The sequence below is a fragment of the Callionymus lyra genome, chromosome 10 (genome assembly GCF_982586985.1).
Source record: "Callionymus lyra chromosome 10, fCalLyr1.hap1.1, whole genome shotgun sequence".
Taxonomy (NCBI): domain Eukaryota; kingdom Metazoa; phylum Chordata; class Actinopteri; order Syngnathiformes; family Callionymidae; genus Callionymus; species Callionymus lyra.
Window position 1 is genome coordinate 15474757 of NC_141827.1, and position 22951 is coordinate 15497707.

Consider the following 22951-nt stretch of genomic DNA (forward strand, 5'->3'; position numbering starts at 1 on the left):
CTTCCATTTATGTCTAACCGACAGCTGGTTTGCATCCTGAATTGTATCCAATCCGAATCATCTACCAGGATGATGAATGACAGAAGGATTTACTAAAGAACACAAGTGAAAAAAATAAAAATAAATCAGGTCCTACTGTATGAGACGTAGAGGCCCTGTTAGTATGTCATCTATTGTTTTGTATTTGTAATGTCTGTTTAAATTGTTTGAATCTCAGTTAATTCCCAATACATTTTCGACATCAAAAGTGTAGTAAATATGCTAGTGCATGTGCTTTAAAATGTCGTCACACAATAAATGTTATACCTTGAAGAAAGCTTGTCCATGATTGATGAGAAGAGAGTCAGACTGAGGCTTGTTCTTGCTGTACAGCGCGTACAAAGCAAAATTCTCCTTCTAAAAAAAACATAATAAATACAATTAAAGCCGCGCAATCCCAACATTTGTGTGTTTCATGACAACTGTGTGTATGGTTGAGTGACACCTACATGTCGGAGAAAGCAGCGTCCGACTCTCAGAGGCTCATTAAAGCAGCTCTCTAGCTCGCTCAGGAAGTGATGACGGTGAAAGTCATGCAGTTTTTCCAAATTGCCAAAGATGCTTCCTCTCTGACCCCGGAGGTCTTGAGGAACATCGCTGCGCTCCAGCTCAGGAAAATAATGCTCACGTACGTAACCAAGAGCCTTGACATACTCCCTCTCCGTCGTCAGCAACTCCTCCATGATCCTGCGCAGCTTCCTGTCCCACACAAATAAATATATAAGCTTTAGTTATATTTCCTCAGTTTCAGACAAAGCTTAGGGAGTGTTAATGAGGATTGAATAGAGGATAAATGGTTTGGACATTAGGGAATGTGTAAGTTGCTATTTGACTGATGGTATCTCGGTTTGCTAAATTGGGAGGGAGACGGCTTTACTCACAAAACATTGCTTCCATTGTTCTCTGGTGAAATGAGTAATGTCTCTGGGGTCCTCGGGCTGTTCATGCTCAGGGTGGAGGCTGTACATCCTGTTGCTGGACCACCCTCTACTTCATCACTGTCTCTTCTTGACTTGCGGCCCAAGTGTTCTGAATGTAAAGGAGGAAGCGAGGAAGGCAGATCTTGGACCTGCTGGAGTTTCGGGGTGCTGGCAGATTGTTTGCCATTTAAGGAGGGATCACTAAAAGCCACTTTTAAATGAGAGACTTGACACGATCCCTCACTTAATGAGCGACACAACAGTCGTCCTCTGATGTCACCTCCAGCTGAGGAGCCTGAGTTCATTAAATCAGACTCACTGCGATGGTTTCTTGGTTTCATTACACGACAGTGATTATCCTGTGAAATTAAAGCTTTATTTTCTGCTAAATTAAGAAGAGTTTTTTTTTCCCCCTCCTCCCCATTTAACAAAGGTTCAGTCTTAATACATGTGCTGTCAGTGGGAGGCTCTGTTCTAGTCAACAGCTGGGTCAGGGAGGGTTCGATCTTGGACCCTCTCCTCTCTTTGTCCTTCTCTGCTACGACGGCGCCGCATTGATTTTTGACAGCTGTGGTCTTCTGGTGCTTATCTAAACTTTTCTTCCTTTTTTTCCTCTGACATTTCTCGAGAAGCTGCCGGACTCCTTGGCACTGGATCCAGGCTGCATTCCAGACCTTCATAGCCCCCGAGGCCCCCGATCGGACAGCGCAGGCTTTAGATTTCAGAGCCTGGAAGTGCAAGGTGGAGAATTCGCCACCTAATCTTTCTTCATACATCTTCAGTGTGCTCTGGTCGGCCTGAGTAAACTCACACCCTCGCTCGAGCTTCTCTAAAAATGTACTGCATTCTTTGGCCAGGGTAGACGCCTGAGGGGAGAACATGATGAGATGTTTCAGCCGATCAGACAGATTGAGAAAGACAAGGTAAAAGTAAACAGGACACAAACCTGATCACAAAACCGAAACACTTGCACGAGGCTGTCCAAGTCTTTGTGCCTTTGCTGCGCTCGCAACATGAAATCATCCAAGTTGCACTTGAAAGTGTTGACAAGAGTGCGGAAAACATCTGCAGCAGGGCTTGAGGGGCAGTTACCCACAAGCCTCTCTGCATCCTTCACCAGATTCAAGGCATACTGCTGTTTATCCTGTCATAAAACAACAACCCTTTCTTATTTAATATATGTTTAACAATTATTGTTTCTATGGTTTTCAGTTCTTACCTTTGAGTCTGGAAAAAACTGGTCGAAATCTTGGAATATTCTTTCAGTGCGACTGAAGGAATCATCAGTGGGGCAGGAATCCTTCAGTCTCTGCTCACCTTCTGTGTTAAACCACGTCCCTGTCTGCACGAAATACAAGTTACTACTGGGTGTGTTGTGATAGAACACAGCACAATAAAAGTGAGGTTAACTCTGTCGTACTGTGCTAATTTTGGCTTCCATCTCTCTGAGCCTGAAGAGGAATTCCAGATTCTGCAGTGACTCATTCGACCTCATGACCAGCCTGTGAACTTTCTCTTCCACCTGGTTGTAGAGGATGGTGACCGAATCCAGAGCATCTCTGAAAGACAAATGACAATCAATACTTTTACAAGACATCAAGAAGCATAACATCCAACTGTGACTTGAGAAAAATAGAATGACTGCTTGGGTGGGCTTACTGTTTTAGCCACCTGTGTAATTCTAGAATACATTTACAATTGATGATGGATGGATGAATAGATGGATGGATGGACAGATGAACAGATGGATGGATAGATGGACAGATGAACAAATGAATGGATGGATGGATGGATAAATGAATGGATGGATGGATAGATGGACAGATGAACAAATGAATGGATGGATAGATGGACAGATGAACAAATGAATGGATGAATGGATGGATAGATGAATGGATGGATGGATAGATGGACAGATGAACAAATGAATGGATGGATAGATGGACAGATGAACAAATGAATGGATGAATGGATGGATAGATGAATGGATGGATGGATAGACGGACAGATGAACAAATGAATGGATGGATGGATGGATAAATGAAGTGATGGATGTATAGATGGACAGATGAACAAATGAATGGATGGATGGATGGATAAATGAATGGATGGATGGATAGATGGACAGATGAACAAATGAATGGATGGATGGATGGATAAATGAATGGATGGATGGATAGATGGACAGATGAACAAATGGATGGATGGATGGATGGCTAGATGAATGGTTGGATAGATGGATGGATGGATGAATTAATGGATAACTGAATAGATGGATGAATGGATGAAGAGATGGATAGATGGATGGATGGATGAATGGATAGATGGACAGATGGATGTATGGATGGATGAATATACTACAGAATATACCATCATATTTTTCATTCTTATCGCTTCTACTCTTGATCATCTCTTCATTTCTTGTAATAAACGTTTTACTTCCATTCATTATGTATTTTTCATTTTTTTGTGTGTCATGACTTTCACTTTCACCTTTTTTTCCCTTGTTGTGATTTACCCTTCCACATACTGTACCAGGAATTGTTGTGTTGGTGTTTTTGTCAGGAATACATTGTTTCCCCTGTGTCTCATTGTTTTATGTAAATACAATTATGTTTAATCTTCGTTACTGTTGTCACTCTCTGTCATGACTGTTTTCTCCCTTCTTATTGTGTCTCTTCTTTTGTTCTTTAAGTAGCATATGTGACAGTATCCATGATCACCTGTAGTCCTCAGACTGTGGAAACCGGAACTCTTCCCGCCTCATCCTGGCGAGGACAGAGCCGCCTTCTCTCTGCAGAGTAACCAGTCGGGAATCCTCCAGAACGTCTTTCATTAAAGTCTGCTGCGACTGAATACAGCTCTGCACCTCCTGCAACACAAACACGGCATGAAAGAGTCATTCACGGTTTTGTACCACCAAAAGTGCATCACAAAATGTTTTACTGGTACCTGAGGTGTGTCCAAAATTAGATTTTCCTCCATTTTCATAATAGCCTTCTGTAACAGACTGTCGGCTCCTTGAAGGTCGTTCAGGAAGGAAACCAGTCTCTAGATAAACACAAACAACATTAAGGGATATAAACGTACTTAGCTGTACTTTAGTGTAAGTGTCAAAACTAACTTGTCTATTGATGTCAGATGCTTACTTTTTAAGTTCATAGGTTTATCCTTTATTAAATATTTCACTATTGGGTCAAAAGGTTTGCACTCTTACACCCAATTCAACACATCAAGTGAATGCAAAAACGTTTTAATTATGATAAATTGAAATATCTTTGGGTCTATTCTCTACTAGCATCATTTCACTGTTGTGCTTTTTTATAATCTTTACATGAATATGAATATAAATGTCTTTATTCTGTATTCAACACATGGACAACCTGTCCATGAGGACATGAGGATGGGATTTTGCCTACAAATTATCTGGATTTGTGGTGAGCAAGATTTTTTTTTTTCCCAACATAATACTGTATTTTTTCTAGTTTATTCAAGGATAGGGTGTAACACTGCAGTCAGAGACTCTCTGTCTTAGCTTTCATAACGCACAATGCATTCTTGATTTAGACGGAGCTCTACCAAAGGCATAAATTTAAAACGCACGACCAGACACTGGTATTATGTTTATCATTAATGACATGAAAACTATGTGAAGTGATTTAAAATGATAAGATGAGATTGACATAAACAACCCACCAACTGGTTAGATTCTAAGCAGAAGGGGGCGGGGGGGTAAATTCAAACTCTCTTTCTTGATGCTGAACAGAACCAGACTTCTGGCAGTTATGTCCACTCAGCAATAGTGTGTATCTTACCCACTGATGAAGTGACTAGTAATGACATACTAAGTAATCTTTCAATTTAGTTCCATCTTACCACAGATTCAAATCAACCGTGAGACAGATTTCTTTCCCATTTTATATCGAGGGACTTCCACATCAGCTGTCAATCATAAAACCTATTTATGTACAGTATATATCACTCTAAAGACAGACAAACACAATGAATACCTGATGGAACTGCAGCCAATCTGCGTGACTGTAAACAAAGGATCCACCGAGGTCAGAGGTCAACTGCGACGCTTCCACAGTCTTGTTGAGGGCTTTCATAGATGTCACCATGTCCATCTGACAAACACGAACAGTTTAAATCAGATGGTTCGACTATCACCGTGTCACAGAACACGACCCACCTGCAGGCCGGGCTGCTTTTCAGGGCGAGGAAAAGTGTCTTTTTCTACCAGCATCACCACAGAGTGGACAGCATGAAGAGCCTGCTCCTGTGGTGAGTGGAAATGGAATTAAAGAAACGTCGTTTTAATTGTATTACATGGAGATAGAGCGCCATCCAGTGGCAGAAGTCGCTGCATGCCGAACCCCTATATATGGAATATTCCCTTTTACTCAAAGTGATGTACACTGTGATGTCCTCATGCTCAACTGGAGCTGTAATCTTTCCTCATCCGAGCCCTTGATCTGCTCTGTGGTCTTCTTCCCCAGCTGGAAATGCTTTGCCAAAACCTCCAAATGAGAAGTCCAGCTCTCTTTTTCTCTTCAAATGTTTGACGAGGGACAACTTATCTTTATCGCAGATGCCAAGTCAAAGTCACTGCTTTTATCCTTGATCTTCAACTGCAGCCATTAGCATGGACATTAACTCTCTTAACTAATTGAATGTTACTAAAATGGACCGAGAGAGAAAGATCATATCTCTCCATAAGGTGGAAAGATGATGATAGTATAGTTAATTTAGATAGTTTTCCTGAAAAATCGACTTCCTTTTTCGTTTTTGAAGTAGTTTTCTATTTTGTGAAGAGATTTCTTGTTCTAACCTGGGCCATGAGCAAGGCTTTGTAAAGGTGGGGCTGCGGGGATTTCTTCCTGGCATTGATCACTAAAGTCATTCCCAGCTCCCGGACGTCTTTGCTGTAAAATGAAAGAAAAAAAAAGAATCCAGATTAAAACAGATCCATCTCATAAACCTTCACGCTTTGATGATTCTTTTGCCTCAGCCCTCAACTATGCGTTTATCTTTTCATCTTTCTGCACGTTGCACTCAAGCGGTTCCACCGGTTGATGCGTTCACACAGCCTCCTTAATGACCTCTTCTTGAGTTACTATTGTGTGAGTCGACATCAGAAAGCTCTGCTAATTCTAGCAGGGCCCTGCATACCAGACAGTTGGCAGTCAGCCTGAGCAGAGACTTTTGTGTTGTACCACTTGCTGGAGATGAAGGGCTGCTGCAACGGTCGCGCCGTGAATTCCAATTTGAACATGAAAGACTTGGATAAGACCAGCGTAAACAAAAACACTGTGGAGTGTTTGCTGTAGTTTACAAGTGGGAGTGATGGTTAAGTACAAACATAATTATCAGCAATTTAATGAAAACGCAACAGTGATGTACAGTTATCCTCTTATTATTTGACTACATCATTATTAATATTAAAGTAAATCATAATAATTTACAAACAGAATTTTCTACCAAAGTCTGTTTGTTTGATTTGGCGTAAAGTAACATTTTTTCTGCCCCCTGGTGGTCATGATTCTTACTGCATTTTCGAAAACACAATTATAGTAAAGAAACTGAACAATAAAATAATGAATACCTGGGTATGGAGTGAAGATAGAGCAGAAGCTCACAAAGATGTTGAGCTGAGATCAAAGATGTCGTCCACACCTCCCTATCACAGTGGACTTCCACGACAGCTCGACCTGTCCGGTCTCGGCTCCCTGCAGGGTGGCCCAAAAACAGTTAACCATCATGTTGCATAAGAAACAAAAATGCTAAAAACATGTTTTAAGAGGTAAATAAAAGCCACACAGCAGATGTTGCACGAGGTAAAAACATACCTGGTAGACAGATGATTCCCAGCTGAAGGAGACTACATATACTTTTGAAACTGGATTCTGGATTTAGTTGAGCTTTGGGTGTACCAGAAAATGTGGCATCAGTCTTGGACGTCTGCAACCTGCATTCAGTACCATCTGTGGTAAAGGGGATTTGACTTATTCCACACTCGTACCGCAAAGTAATCCAAACCAGACAGCAAAAGAAATTCACCTTCAAGCAGAGAAAAAACAATAATTCAGCCCTTCAACTCGCCGGATCTCTGTCATCATAAACCAACCCTGTACAGCTGTTCGGAGCTTTTACCCCATTAGCCATGGTCTCTGTAACAAAACCCGGCACAAGTCCCGATACTAAGCTTGCCTTTGATTTTAGACGTCCTAATTGGGCTCTCTTTAGAGGCAACAAAGCCTTGTCTGTCTTTTCTCTCTTTGCTACTTTAACAGCCCATGACAAGCACATCTCTAGTCAAGATCAGAAAAAGACCCGCTCAGGGCAAGAGGGTACATGCCAGTGACTGAAGGAGGGCACAGAAAAGTCCCCATTGCACTCTCAGACTATCTAGATCCACAAGCTTGCAGAGGTCTCTCCTTCCACATGAAGGTGCTTTTAACAAGTATTTTGGATTTTAATAAAGCTTCCTATTCATGGTCTGATGTTCAAAGATCGTCTTCCAAGTGTTTGAAGCAGCTGCGGAAATCCCCCAAGAAGCGTTAAACTCAAGATGGATCTATGCCCTTCAACCTTTTCAAGAGTGGCCATGAACTGTCCAGCATGGGGTGCATTCCATGCAGCATTCAAGTTTATTGGCCTTTAAAAGACACCCATGAAGTGGAAAAGCAGATATCCAGGAACAGCAGTCAAAACATATTTTTGTCCTTAAAGATTTAAACAACGGAGGAAGATTGATGTAGAGTTTTGTGTATGGACTTGACTCTTTGAACAAAACACATGACATAGTTCTGTGTTTGTGAATTGATTGTTGTTTGAAAAAGAAAAATAGACCAATAAAAGTTGTTTGGAACTTGACATTTTTAAACCCACAAAGTATAACTGCATGTACCCAGAGTTTTAATGGCTGGTTAACGAATCCTATAAAAGTAGTATCTGGACCTTTATGATGATTTTTACAGATTTTCGCTGGAAACCATGCCAAGTTGTGGCATGTCATGTGTGTTAGTGTTCAACACCAGCTGACTTCAAAGTGCATCTCCCAGATAGTTGTATTGGTTAACCACAACCCTGTTGGGGCAGTTTTCTAGAACCGCATCTTAAACACCAAGCAAAAAAGAGATAAAAACCTAAGATTGTATAAGTGCTATTATTGATAAACGGCTTAATTTCAAATTCTAAACAAAATGTTACATCAAATAAAAGTAGACCAGTGTTTACAAGAACTTTAAAACACTGGAAAAAACAGGAGTCAAGAAATGGTGGAATTCAGTGTACTCAGGAATGAAGTTCATTGATGCTTGAAAATGAATATCAAGGCCAAGAAAAAAAAAACTGACTCATTTGATTTTGCAGTTGGTCAGGCCCAGGTCAGATGACCCGTCACCTGTATGACCACAGTTTCCCACCACTGGATTACTTTTCCTTCGTTGATCCTCAAAGTCAGGATTACATTTTTGTGGTTCACGGGCATGATACCATTTTAACACTTGGATTGAATCCAGAACATCAACCCCATTTTAAATGCTGGAGACAATGGTGCTTTGGTATCACACTCTCATATCACCCATACAACATGATGTTTAGGATGACACTGTTACTGCTTACCTTTTTTGTGCAGCTTCCATCTTTCCAGCTTTGGGGCGACCTGATCCAAAACATCTTGTTGTCTTCTCTGCATTATACTGTTTATGGTTTCAGGACATATATCACTGTGACTGCGGTTGTTGAGTTTATATGAGTGCGGACTTCCTTTTGCAGTGTCTGACACGGTGGACAATGACCTGACTTTCACTTTTTGTTTCACACGTTCTTCTTCTGTCGTTTTCTGTGGTTTTATGCTGTCTTCCGGGCAAGCGTTCAAGGAAACATCTGTTGCTTGATGCACACTGACGTTATGCAGAGACTCATGGGAGATCATCTTCGTCTGGACTTTGTGACTGTAGCTCAATCCGGGCGTTGATTTGAGAACAACTGGAGATTCCTTCATGACGTCCGGGGACTTTTTATGACAAGACTTCTCTGGTGTTTTTAGGAACTGATTGTTTTTGCAATCCTTATAACACAAAGGATCTTTGCAGTCTTTACATCCTTTCTTAATCTCAACGTTGTCACTTGTAGATACGTCTGATCTTGGTTCTGTTTCTTCACATAGACTGACCTCCTCCAGTGCAGCCAGAAGGTCCACGCTCCCCTTCTCAAAAGTGACCGGGTTGTTCAGTGCTGCCACATAGGAGTCTCTGAATCTGCATTTTAAGTCCTCTTCGGTGGGCTCGTACCCCATCTTTCTCTTGCTGCAGGGCGTGCAAGGCTCTTCCGTGTATTCAAGGGTAGCACCGCAGTAAACCCCATTTACAGTAGGCACATGTGGGGGGGATCTGACAGGGTTAAAGAAAACTGGGTTGGTCGGATTCTGCACATTTTCAGAGGAATCCCCTCCCTCCTTTCTTTTGGCAAGATCGACCAGGTCCACGTAATCTCCCTCCACTTCAAGATAGTTTGGGCTGTCCCAAGTATTTGGTGAAACCCAACCAACCGGCTTCATCAATGGTTTGGTGAAAGATTTGTTGCTTCGTTTCTCATTCTCCATCTTCACAAGTTTAGAAGAATAGTTCACGGGTCTTAAAGACGCTGACATCCTGTCTTTAGGAGGAAGAACTGCTTCCAACGGGAGTGTTGAAGAGTTACAGCGCTTTGAAAACATTATTTTCTTTGGTTCTGAGGGAGGCTTCTGATACGTGGGTATGAACTTTGGCTTTTCCAAAAACTCTGGGATGGCTACCTCTGCCCACGGCAGCTTGACCACGCCTTGATCGGTACAGACCAAGCAGCGGGAGAGCGGAGCTCCATGGCGACCCTCGTTCAGCTCCTGCAGCCACTCCTCAGTGAAGATACACGGGTAGGAAGTCTCGGGCACTGGGGTTTCCTCCACTTCCCTACAACCCTCCTCCAAAAGGCTCTTCAGGACAATGCGAGCTGCTTGCTCCCCAAAGGGTTCCACTTGAAGATAAAAGTCTCCAGGTCGCAGAAGCAAAGGGTTGATTGGTGCCAACTGGATCACAGTTTTGTCGTGAAGACAGAGAGGCCAGCCCTCACAGCGGAACACCACATCACAGAAGCCGGCCTGGAAAGATAACGTTGAGTTTTTAATCCATCTTTCATCAACATGATGTTTCTGAGATAACGCATTGCAGTAAAGGAGGAATCATTTATATTAATAAACAACATAGTGAGCACAAATGAGCACCATTGGTTGATTAGGGCTGTAGTGATACACTAGCATCACAATACGATTTGATATATTTCAATTTACTTGCATAATTTTCAGAATGATTCTAGGAAATACTGAATTTCACTGGCATCTTGTGATTGTTCCACTCTCTTTCGGTAGAATTAATAGAAGTTAACATCAAAATTTTCACAAAGGTCAGCTGGAGCTGGCTGTATCCTCTTGTCCTCAGCTGAAAAGTTTATATTGACAGCGGAAGTTAAATTGCAACACAAAAAATGAAACGCCTTAAATATTTGCATGTTAATTATACATTTAAAAAATGCAATTATTTTATTGACACTATAAAATAACTGTGATAAAAATTAAATATGATTTAAAAGCCCCGCAATTTTAAATTAAATTGCAAATTAATTTTTTTACTTATCGATTAGTAAACTACTATTAGCTCAGTACAACAAGTTAGCACTGCGTAGCAGCAACATGTATTTTTTGGCATTACAAAATAAAGGTGTAGGTTGTTTTTAATGTTAAATCTAATGTACGATTTTTTTCTGAAGGCGCCTAGAAAGTATAGAAAATATTTGTATTACTCACACAAGCTGCTTGTTGGACACTTTCCAGCAGGTGTTTGGAAGGGATGAGAAAGTCAAGCAGACAGTGCAAGGCGTCGCCATGGTAACGTTCCTCAATGGTTCGAAACAGTTGGCTCAGGACAATCGGTGCAGTTGCATCAAATGGGGGAAACAGAGCCGAGAGGGCACCTTGGATAGATGACTCCAACGATTCTGGATTCTGGGAAGAGAAATTACAGCATTTAAAGGAATGTTATCATTCCAACGGGAAAACCTACTTAAACTTTGAACTTCCATGAAGCACAAAAGCTAGTTGATAATATGATACTGTTTTCAAAACACAACCTAATCTCATGATGATCCAAATGTAGATCTATCCAACAGAGCAAAGTGATAGAAGGCATATTTGAGCAACACAAGGTCTCTCATGTCTGGCCAAAACACATTTCATTTATCATGGAATGTTTCAGGAAGACCAGGGTCGGTGTCTGATCTTGTTTTAAATGACCCGAGAAAGGAGAGAGTGACATGCTGCTTCACCGAGCAATAAAGACAAATCAGTGTAACACAACACTATTTTCTGTCAAGCTGCACACTTGCTCATGTTTACGACTCGCTCCAAATTGTTTTTCTCGAGCCACCTGAACGCCTCATAAACCACCAGAAACAGCCGGGTCATGGGTGAAGTCCCAGCAACCACAGGGAAGCAATTGAGATGAAAAGAACACATCTTAAAAACGCATTCAGGGTAAAAGCAAGACGCTCAGTAATGTTGGGGTGGTTATGTTTCAGGGTTTGAGGGTCGTCAACATGTCACACTCCTTAAATAGTATGACAGTAAAAACTAAACGAGTTATATAGGGCATACTCTATTAATATATATGGACAAAAGACACACAAAAACTGCACAAATACCGTGATCAAAAGAGTGAATATAAGCTCCTGCTGCTCCCCCTCAAACTCTATAAAAGTGTATAACTACAAATGTGATTGTGTATTTAATGTATTCTAAATAAATTGTCCGAATAACATCAACCTCAGAATGAATCCCTCTGATGGTCCGCTTGATAATATTCTTCATAAAGGCGAGATGATGATGGTTGTAGACAGAAAACGAAGGGGTTCGAGTCTGGATCTCCCACGTAACACAATTGTGTAGCTTTGTTATGTGAGAGATACACCTGAAAACGGATTGCAATTGCTTCTATATCTTATTTCAAACCATGCAATTGATTACAACAACAAATGACAGGACATAAAAGGCAACTAAATAATAATTATAACCAGTGATGATAGATGGGGCGTTATGAGGCAGCTGATGCTGTATCATGATACACTTTAAAAAGACCACTAGATGGTGCTCTCAGTGAAAATGATGGTAGGTTATATTGAATTAGTAGATCTGAGCCAAAGATTATAAAGCAGAGAGTGGCCTTTCAAAATCAAGACACTGTATCATGATACAACTGTATCATGAAGCCTCATCAACCCACCACTACTTATCACTATTCATATATTTCATTTATTTTATTTAAAAAAATAAACATTTTGAAAAAGCCTTCTAGTCTGATGGAGGAACATTGTTAACCCATGTCGTAAATGTTTGCTCTTGACAATTAACCTTGTAACGTGCTCCGGGAGTATGAGACCCTGGAGTCTTAAAAAACCTGAATTCAACTTTTCCCCCCACATACCGTCACGTCAGGCTAGTTGAACCACTGACCCCCTATACAGCAGCACTCCTCTACAGATCCCATGTCTCGTTTTAATGCAAGTGAAGGCAAACATCCATGTTGAGTTGGCAGCTGTAATCCAGAATTTGACACTTATAATGTCTCTGGACAGGTCTCAGCCGCTCGCCACAGCAGGCGTTCTATTCATAACACCACTTCACAGTACCCTGCTGTGTTAATCTCGCAGGCCCACAAAGGAGTCTGTTTTTAGCCCTTTCCTCATTTGGCTTGATGGCCTAACCAGTACCAGAGACCGGCCCTGAGTAAACACAAGTGCAGCAGCTTCAAAGACATCACACTGGCCTGCACTGGGACCCGTGTGCAGGAAATGCTGCTTCTAAAAAGTTCAGTCAACCTTTAACAACTATTGGGCTCTCAGGGAAGGACAATTGTGGTTTTGGCAAATAAAACAGAGAGATCTCGGAAGTAAATCACTATCAGTGTTCACCGTCTGTGTCTCGTGAAATGATTTCATGTCCTCAGAACTCAAGAATGCTTCTTTTCTCAAATGGTACACATCTGTCACAATAGATTAGGAAATGGAGAACTAGCGAGCGCCGGGGCTCTTGGAAGGGTAATGCATCTCAGCTGTTTCAGACTGCTGCAGTCCACCCCGGCTTCTACTGTATGAGAACAAGCCTGAGGTCACGGCTCATGCGACAAAGATGCTGCAGTCAGCTAAAAGATTTCCCCCCACAGTGTATCAAAGTAGCATTTAGCATGCTGTAGTGTATAGACACAGATGTAGGTTGTGAGGCTTTACATCCCATGGATCTCTCAAAGGAAATCTCAGTTGCCGGTTTTATTCAAACGATTCAATAGAAACAAAAGTTGACATTAATTCACTACTCACAGGTAACGAGGTAGTTAATGGTAAATGTTTCCTATTTATTTAGCGATCTCAGCACCCAAAGCGCTTAACACTCGCATATACACACACAGTTACACACTGATGGGAGTAGGCTGTAATGCGGTGCACCAGCTCAATAATTAGTAGAAATGAACAGAGAAGCAGATGGAGTGCACGAATGCTCCTCCCAAGATTTAACGCTAATAGACTCAGGGACTTGTTCATTCCTCATGCTATTAGGCTGTTTAATTCTGAATTTGTGTGAAAGTATGATGAAAGTTTGTGTTATTTCCTTTTCATCTCTGTTCTTTATACTTGTGGTTTGTTTTGCCCTTTGTTCTTGTTCTTGTTTTTAAGATGTCTGCTGTGAACTGGTACCCAATTTCCCAAAGCAGTTCTCCAGAGGGATTAATAAAGTCAAACTAATGTAATCTAATCCAATCTAAATCAGGGTTAAATGTCTTGCTAAGGGACAAACTTCACAACTTCTGTCATCTGAGGTAGGTCGCTAGACTCCATGAGATTTAATCCAAAAATACCTAAACAAGTCATTTTTCTAAATCTCTTTGTCCAATACAAGAAAATACATTATAAAAAATAATGTTAAGTTATGTGCAGTCGTCAAAGCAAAGTTGAAACTTATGTCTTCTCCACTCTGTCCTCTTTTGTTTTGACCTGCTTTTGTCACACATGATGTCTGACAGACAGTTGGAGAACATTTATAAAAATGAATATGACATAAAAACTAACGTTTCTTCTGTTCTACTCTGGTGGTCAATGGAAACTCAAGTTATTCACCCCAGACTCACAAAGACTGGCCAAATACTTGAGAGAAAACCCAGTTGCTGCCTGAGACGTCTTTCCCTGTATCACGTTACATTTGACAAAGAGCCAGACAGACAAAAATTTAGAAGCACTTAGTCCTTTCACAACACAGACTGATCTCTTGGAACCTCCTTTTAAATGGATTACACCTGATTCTGCACAAGAAAGTTTTCTTAATCATAGTTATTATACTGTAATTATAGAACATGAGGCGTTGACTTCATTGCTGCTTGGAGGAACCATGAAAAAAAACACACAAAGCAAAATCTGGTAAATAAAAGTCATGTGAATGTGTGTTTTGGAAGACTCTTTGAGGTTCATGTGCATGTTTAGAGTTTGTACATGTTTCTTCCATTAGCTTGTGTTTATGGCTCTGGTTTCATACCTTGTAAGATAATGACTGAGATCCTGAACTCGCCAGATGTTTACGTGTCTAAAAAAAAACCCACCATCTGGTAAATTAGGCTTTTAGGATTCCTTTGTTTTCATTTCATACTATTAAACAAATGTTTTTGTAGTATCCCTTGTGTTGCATGTGGGTCAAGTTGGGTGAACGACCTCTCACGCTTCCATGTATACATATACAGTGGTGGAGGTCGTTCATCTCGACCCAGAAGCAACACAAGGGATACTAAAAATACATTTGATTTCGGGCCTCTGAGTCACCTTTGACCCTGAGGTAACACAAGGGTTAAAGAAACAACTTTACTGGAAAACTAAATCGGAATTGTTTGAGTATATATCGGTGTAAAAATAAAACCATGGAAGCAAAACAAAAAGAACAGCCTCATTAAAGAAACAATAGATAACATTTAAACATTTTTGTTTTGAGCAGTAATGACTCATGTGGCAGAACTCTCTTGCTACCATTTGAAACTAAATGTAAGTAAGTAAGTAAGTAAGTAATATTTATTTATATATCGCTTTTCCAGACCAGGGTCACAAAGCGCTTTAACAATCAAAACAATACTCAAAAAAGTATATACTTTAAAGATCAAGATAATACTGAGAACAACACAGGAGTTCCAGAAAATCAAGGAAAAGCCTGAACAAATAGAAACGTCTTAAGATGTTTCTTAAAGGAGTCAGTAGACTCCATGAAGCGCAAAGAGAGAGAAAGATTGTTCCAAAGCTTAGGAGCAAAAAAAAAAAATGTAATTTTACGCGAGTTTCACGGTGACCCCCTGAACAGCAGTGCATCAGAGAAAGTGTTTTTTATATTAAGTAAAGAGACTTTTTGAAGTTACCAGGAAGATAAAAGCTGAAACAGACACAAATGAAAAGTTCCTAAATACATTATGGAGTTAACTTTCAACTAATGCACATGATAACATCTGCTATATAAGTATCTATCACCCACATGCAAGAGGATCACTGGTTTCCTCTGGGTTCTCTTATTTCCTCCCTTGGTGCAAGAATATTAAGTGACTCTTGATTGATCGTAGTGATCGGGTGTCATTCTAGGTGCCCTGTGATGAACAAGTATATGGTTTCCAATACTAACTTTCTAGTATATACTCCAAGTGAGTGATTTTTAATTCATGAGTGCAACATCACATACATGGAATGTCAACTCGTATCCTAAAGACAATTTTAACGTCTCAATAAACTCACAATTTCACAAAGAAGTCTTTCCCAAATGTAAGGGTCGATTTAATCCAGCATAATCAAGGCTCCATCCAAAGTCAGACCACTGACATTCTAACAATATATTCACTCATTTTTTTAAATACATTTTGAATGTGTTTTACTTATTGTTTTTCTTACCTGAAAGTGATACAATTACAAATCAGTAGACACTGCTGGTTCACAGACAGAGTACTTTGACCTCAGCAGCAGTTCAAAACTCCATCATCTTAATTTATTTGTAAATAAAGTATAATGACTTTTTTTTTGTAGAGTGGATCTGGTACTGCTCAATTCCTGTGCAGACCAACTATGTAGCTGATAAGTTTTCCTTCTTCTCAGAGAGTGCAACCAGACACAATCAACTCTCACCATCTGCAGATAACAGATGTTTACAGAGCATTAAATCACGGTGATGTGGTTCATTTTTCTTCTTCAGAATAAAGTAGTGGCTATCTCATGTGAAGGATCAGTTTATATCACCTATATTCTCCAATTTATCTTGATTTCCGGGGAGATTAAAGTGTGATGTCTACATTAGCACAGCAGCTCTTTCTGATTGGCTCCATGAAATCTGCCGCAGACATAGGTTAATCTCACGACAACACAAAAAAATCACCAAAAACTTCCCTTTGTCTCTCTCTGTCGCCCGAGGCTTTGGGTTAAAGAAAGTAAGGGCTTATCTAAACCACAGAATAAACGAGCCTCCAAATGTGTGTTTGACTTCGTCTCAGCCCAGGAGGCTCCACAAGACACCCGAGGTAAGTCCACCACAATGGGATCGCGAAGAAGATTAACTTCACCTAAACAGCTCTTGATGTGCTACACAAAGAGGCCTGACTTCTGCCCATCTCTCAACGCATTTTCCGGATTCTGTCACTCGTCCACCTCCAGGCTAACGGCAAAACATAATCAGGTCTGACAGGTGAGCTAAGGCCTGCCAGGAAGTGCTGACTACAACCTACGTTCTGCTTGTGTGAACATGCTGATATGACAAGAGCCTGAGATGACAACACCAGCAAGTCAGGCGTATGTGCAGACAATCGCTGTGTGTTGAGTTGATGGACGTGCTGTCTATGTCCGACGGGCAGGGACGAAAACATCAACAAAATACGAAGGAATCAACAAAGTGGAACATGAGAACAATCTACCTCAGCATGTTTAATCCATGTTTATGGTGCAACACAAACCGTGACTTTCAATCTAGGCTGTGTTTAAACAAGGAATGTGTGTGTGGAAATAACCTAAATGAAAAAATTCCATCCACTTGGACCAATTGTTTTTATTAGTATAAACTTGTGTGTTGAATATATACATTCATCTCAGAGTTGAAGCGCTTCCACGAAACTCAATCAAAACATTCTACGTGGGTGAGCAAGGATTTCGTTTCACGAATGGATGACGGATTGACACTCAACCGCAAATAATTAACTGCTGTACATGCACATTAAATCTTGCACACTCACTCTGGTACAGCCTGGCACACCATCATCTACAGTACTGTTACACCTAAATATACACCGATAAGAGTGTTTTATGCCAGCCACAGCAAAAACCTGAGTAAAATGGATGAATAAAACCGATACGATTGATGAACCTGGCCAGATTTTGCAGGAGAATTTTTTGAAGATGTTGTCAAATTTGCTTAAAACTCCTAGAAGTCTCTGCAAGTACTTAATTTGAACATAATCTAATTCATCTATATCCTTTTTTTCCCCCGGCACATCTTCACAGATAAGCCACTCCTTAATATGCCCCAAAGCAGTCGTAAAAACAAATTGGAAACCATTGAATTTTTCTTTTGAAAGAAACTTTAAATTGATTATTAATCACACCTGATTACACCTGAACTCTGGCTTCGTTCTGTGGGGCGCCTAAGAAAACACTTTTTTTCAGTGATTTAGCAATGTTATGATGATTTTAAAATATTTCTCACGTTGGCGAAAGTTTAATACATTCATCTTGGATAATATGAATCTTTGAAATTGTGAAATGAGTTGGACTTAGACAAAATATAACTTGTACTGGTTATAAAGACACTAAAGTACACGTTTCATTGAACTCTACTGAAAGAGTTATAGTAATGCTTTGTATATGGATTGAAAATAAATCTATTATAAACTGAATGTTTTTTTTAAGGTGGAGTCTGTGTTCACAAGTATCTTTTCAGGCCAAGAACAGATAAGGATCAGTTGATATCAGGATCAGATTCACAAACTTGTATTGCCAGTGTTATAAATACAACATAGGATTCCACGGCAAAAGAAAACGCATCATCAATTCTGCTCACTTTGATCTAATTGGCTCTTGCATCTCTGAGAAGATTAATGGAGAAAATCCCGAAAAATTCAATGACTAAATACTACTCTTACCTGTGAATCATGATACAGTGTCTATATTTTGAAAGGCCACTAGATGGCAGTCCTAGCTTAAAAATGGTGCCAGGTTTCATTGAATTAGTAAATTAGGGCCAAAGATTATAAAGCAGAGAGTGCTGTCTAGAGGCCTTTTAAAATGAAGATACAGTATCTTTACTACAAAGGTGGTTCATGTGTCCTCATCAATATAAAAAAAAACATCTGCTTATGCCCTCCTAAAATCCATTTTTTAATCACAATAATGCTTCAGAAAGAAGGATTTATAACATCCTGCACTTTTTGGTTTTATACACTGACACATGCTGTTCTTGTCAAGGTTTTCTCTGGTAGCACATTACCACAAAGGATGAGAAAGGAATCAAACAACGATTGCTGAGATTATTTGATCAATGATGTTCAGTCGAATTGCACCAACCAGCTTTCGGAGCACAAAAATTTCAATCATACAAGATGATTCAACAGAAACATCTACACACTGCAATTGTAAAAAGTTCGATTTTAAAGCACACATGTGTCTTCACATCGGCAAAGGCTTTGTTTTCAAGAGAAAATCTGGAGCGTCTCCACGTTTGACCCACTTTTGTCATGCAGATGATAAACTCCCAGAAAGTGTGCGCAGCAGCCCCCCTCTGTCTGTTTGGATTTATGGACTGAAACAAAATGGCAATTCATCCAAACAAAAGAACATCTCAGTATTTATGTTTTTCTCGCCCCCACACTTTAAAAAATACTTAATTACAAAGGCTTTTACGCCCAGTGAAGAATTCAGCAGAATCACATACAGCTGTGGGCAGGAAGTATTTGAGTGCCCAAGAGAGCACAGACACTTTTATTGTTACAAATGGATGACACTCAGAGGATGTCCAGCAGAGGGAATCTTTGAGAACTTTAAAGGGAAACTAATGTGAAACTCCAACTCTCCCAACTTACTATGTTCAAAATGTTGAAGTCTTCCTCTACAAGATGCAGTAAGTCCCTCCTAATGATCATGTTTAAGTTATTACTTTATAAAGTTCTCCCCCGGCGAACCAGAGGTTACCATTATTACATATTAACGGATTTAACTACTCCTCCAGCCAGCTGTAATCACGCCCTGCTTTGTTTATACAATGAGTCCCTTGGAAGTGGACAATGCTGGAATTAACGACGCATAGTGACAAACCTTGATGATTGACCAATCACAGCAGAGTGGTTGTGGTTATGGTAAACAAGATTTAATCTCCTGAAAAAAGTTTTCAGTGGGCGGGGCTTAAGCACATTTTTCTTAATGTAAATTTTCAATGAAAATAGAGTTTTGAACAAACAGACACACACTGATGATACAATAGAGGTCCAAGATCTGTGACATTTTCTGAGTTTTCTATTGTAGATGTTCAGAGCACCAGAAGCAATAGTCAGCTGATTTAAGGATTTGTGTACGTTTCAATAATATTTGAATACTCGTCTGCATTGAGCGCCAGGTCACATTGTTTACTGCACACAGGTCCAGTAATGCCGGTTTGATAAGATTTATTTACCAAACACAGGATGGCAACGACTGGGATCAAGACTCTCCAGACGTGTGACTCCAGGTCGGTGTGTGGTATTGAAGGAGATCGTCTGTTTTGCAATAAGTTAAACAAACACCTGAGGCTGTAAAACCTGTTCAAACAAGTGTTGCGGTGCCTCTGAAACGGGGACAAAGTACAGGAGTAGCTGTGATTATAGCTAAAGCTTCTTTAAACAGCCTTCCTTCCTGCTTCCCATTTACTTGACAAATTTGGACACATGTGGGTCATACAAAGTTCCTCTCAGGAAAAAACAACATTCAACACACAATCACTAATATGAACACACTCTTAATCAAGCTGTAAGAATACAACATTGTGGATTGCCAGTGCTTTATATTTTCATCAATGAATCATTGAAGGAATTAAAACCAAAAAAATCCCTGGAAGACAACTTCTTAATTGTATGTTTTTTAATGCATTTAAAAAAAAGATTGATTATTATTATTGTTTATGATTAAACATCTATTTACACACCATCAACCAAATTCACACTGGTACAGCTCTCGAGGCTTTTGTGTTTGTTAAAGTAAAATAAAAGCTGATGTTTGAAAAAAATAAAATAGAAATAGGGCATTCTTAAAGAGCAAGTAACTAACATACAATTTTCATCCATCCATCCATTACACTTTCAAGGCCAGGTCCCAGTTTTTCTCACCAGAAACCTCTTCTTAGAGATAAATATGAATAAACACCCAGTTTGTTTGTTTTCATTATATTTTTACATAACATGTATATACAGTTGTAAAATACTAAAATGATAATATCTACCTAGGCCTTTTTTTTAACCTCAAAAAAGTTATTCAAACATTAAGCTGTCCCTGGCTTGAACTACAAAAGTAAACATTTAAGACTCACTGCTTAGTGGAACCACTACAGGAAGTGACAGACAGCAAAGAACTAAAATGGGTTCATGACTATTTTTTTGTTATTATTATTGAGATAAATTCAGTAAATGTTCCTTTCTTGACTATATAAAAACGTTAAGTCTAATAAATCGTTATTTTAGGCTGTGAATCTACAACATCAATCCAGTTTCAAGAACTGCTTTTGCGTCTAGACTTCTTTGGGTAGTTTGGACAGTTTGAACTCACTAGACCTGTTCACCCACAATATAAAATCTCAAAGATTTGTACAAACATAGCATGTCATGGTTTGCATCTTTCTTTCTTTTTTTACGTCCCATCACTCTCAGTTACTATCCTCAGGTAGCAGAAAGTTACAATGACGTGCTAATATATACATTGATTAAAATTGTCTAATATTCTGTTTATACACATTTTAATATTTCTTTATTAATGGTAATACATGTTGCCTAATCTTTAATGTTCCTGGAATTAATGTATAATTCACAAACGCATATTTCATTGGACTTTTCAACTAACGGATTGGCATCACTGGTGTCAAGAATGAAAAGTGATTTTTGTTGTGTTGAAAGTTACAATCTCTCAATTCTTCTGAATCCATCCATGTTCACTATGTTTAACAATAACAAACAATATGTACATATATCTTCCAAAACAGCCAGAAACAGACACCATGTGGCTCTTTGTTTCTCTCCCTTTCAAATTGCTGCTGATGTGAATCCGACGCAGTCGTGTTCTGAGTAGTTCTCCAGCTGCGAGCGTGTTTTGACTAACGTGTACCAGCCAGTTTACTCACTGACAAAAGTCTACATCTACAAATCCACGTGCCAACGTTTGACCACTTTGTTCAAAACTCTGCCCTGAAACATGCTTTCACTTTAAAGTGTCAGTGGAGCACTTCAGTGCTGACAAAAGATTGACACACAAAGGATATGAGTAAGATGAAGCAGAGCCCTTATTCTGACATGTAGCTAGAACATTAATTCACATCTCCCCAAACTAGTGAAGCATAACAAAGAGAACAATCCAATGATAAATCAATGATGGGCCAACTGACAAAAAAAGTAATTAAAACTCTGGTAAGAATAAGGTACTTGTTTCAAAAGTGTAACTTCTTTAAGAAAGTGCAAGGATAAAAGAGCACAAAGAAAAAAAATTTAACAACACATAAAAATTCTTTCCATTACCATCTTGGCAGGAGCTTTGTCTTCTCAACGTTAAGATCTCTGTTGATGTGTTTGGTCCTCATTATCCTCTCCGGTCAGCCTTTCTGGACACTTTGCTGTGAGACTTGCCATGTTTGGAGCATCAGCAACACTCAAGGTTGTCAACAAGTAGTTCCTCAAGGCAGCGAGTCGGGCTCCTCCAAAAAAAAAAAAAACTGAGCAGAAACTTTTACATTCTCCGGTCATTGTTGGTGTGCAGCTGAGAGAAACAGCCTGTTGATCCAGCAACTATTGGTGCACTTTTTCTTCAGTGTATTCACAGCCAGTTGGGGGAGTGAGACAGAAAAGAGAGAGGGAGAGAGAAGGAGAGAGGGAGGGAGATTGTTTGGGAGGGGGAGGAGAAAAGCTTTCCCTTTCAGGAAATCCCCCTCGAGGCTTTTGAGTTTCTTCTCTCTCCCTCTCGCACACACATGGTTCACGCAGACTTCATCACACCCAAACACACATCACTGACACATGTATGTGCTCGGACACATTTAGCATGTAAACATGCACACACGGTAATCCTGCACTGCATCGGAGTGGAAATCCAGCCCCTCAATTGTGGCGCCCTTTGTTTCTATTTAAATCCGACAGAGTCTTTGGGAGGCTAAGACTCTCTTTCACTTCTCTATTGTCCCATACAGACTTCCAGTGTCTCTCGCTTGCTCTCTCATTTCCTCTGTGAACTGATGATCTTCCGGCAGACTGACCAGCCTTCAGCTGGTATCAAAGGGAGAGACCCCAGTGGGGCTTCTCTGCTGGAGTCCAGGAAGACAGGAGTGTAGCAAACACATGTTTTTAGTGCATAACTATTAGCTGGCGTCAAGATATGTCCATGCATGTCCGTGGTTTCACAAAGTCCCTCCAACATTCCTTAAATGTTTTACTTTCGTGGACGGAAAGCCGGCCTTGCTAATTTGTCTTTCACCTCCGGCTGAAAGAAAATCTAGGTGAAAATTCTTCAACTCTCTTTCGCTCCTTCCACCCACCTTTCTTTCATTCTCTGTCATTTCCTGTCTCCCAGGCACGTTTCTTAGTTTCCCAACAAAGGCACCTCTTCAGAGCAGACAGTTGCCTAAACTGAAACAGACAGTTGGGGAATTTGTGGGTCCATACTGCTGAAACGTTTCTGCTCTG

The 22951-nt window shown here is 40.0% G+C and overlaps 1 protein-coding gene across 4 annotated transcripts in view; it reads right to left on the reverse strand.

Moving 5' to 3' along the window:
* Nucleotides 1–22092, reverse strand: part of quob (quattro b) — a 29988-nt gene extending 7896 nt beyond the window's left edge. For all 4 annotated transcript variants that reach the window (XM_087800284.1, XM_087800281.1, XM_087800282.1 and 1 more), the window contains exons 1-16: nt 21794–22092; nt 10804–11001; nt 8586–10101; nt 6809–6943; nt 6565–6688; nt 5791–5884; nt 5152–5238; nt 4970–5086; nt 3912–4010; nt 3683–3831; nt 2380–2518; nt 2179–2301; nt 1906–2103; nt 921–1825; nt 489–738; nt 307–396 (exon numbers count right to left, since the gene is read on the reverse strand). In XM_087800284.1, coding sequence (XP_087656410.1) covers nt 307–396; nt 489–738; nt 921–1825; nt 1906–2103; nt 2179–2301; nt 2380–2518; nt 3683–3831; nt 3912–4010; nt 4970–5086; nt 5152–5238; nt 5791–5884; nt 6565–6688; nt 6809–6943; nt 8586–10101; nt 10804–11001; nt 21794–21796 — 4227 coding nt within the window. In that variant the 5' untranslated portion in view covers nt 21797–22092. The remainder of the gene's footprint in view (nt 1–306; nt 397–488; nt 739–920; nt 1826–1905; nt 2104–2178; nt 2302–2379; nt 2519–3682; nt 3832–3911; nt 4011–4969; nt 5087–5151; nt 5239–5790; nt 5885–6564; nt 6689–6808; nt 6944–8585; nt 10102–10803; nt 11002–21793) is intronic.
* Between the last annotated feature and the right edge of the window lie 859 nt (nt 22093–22951).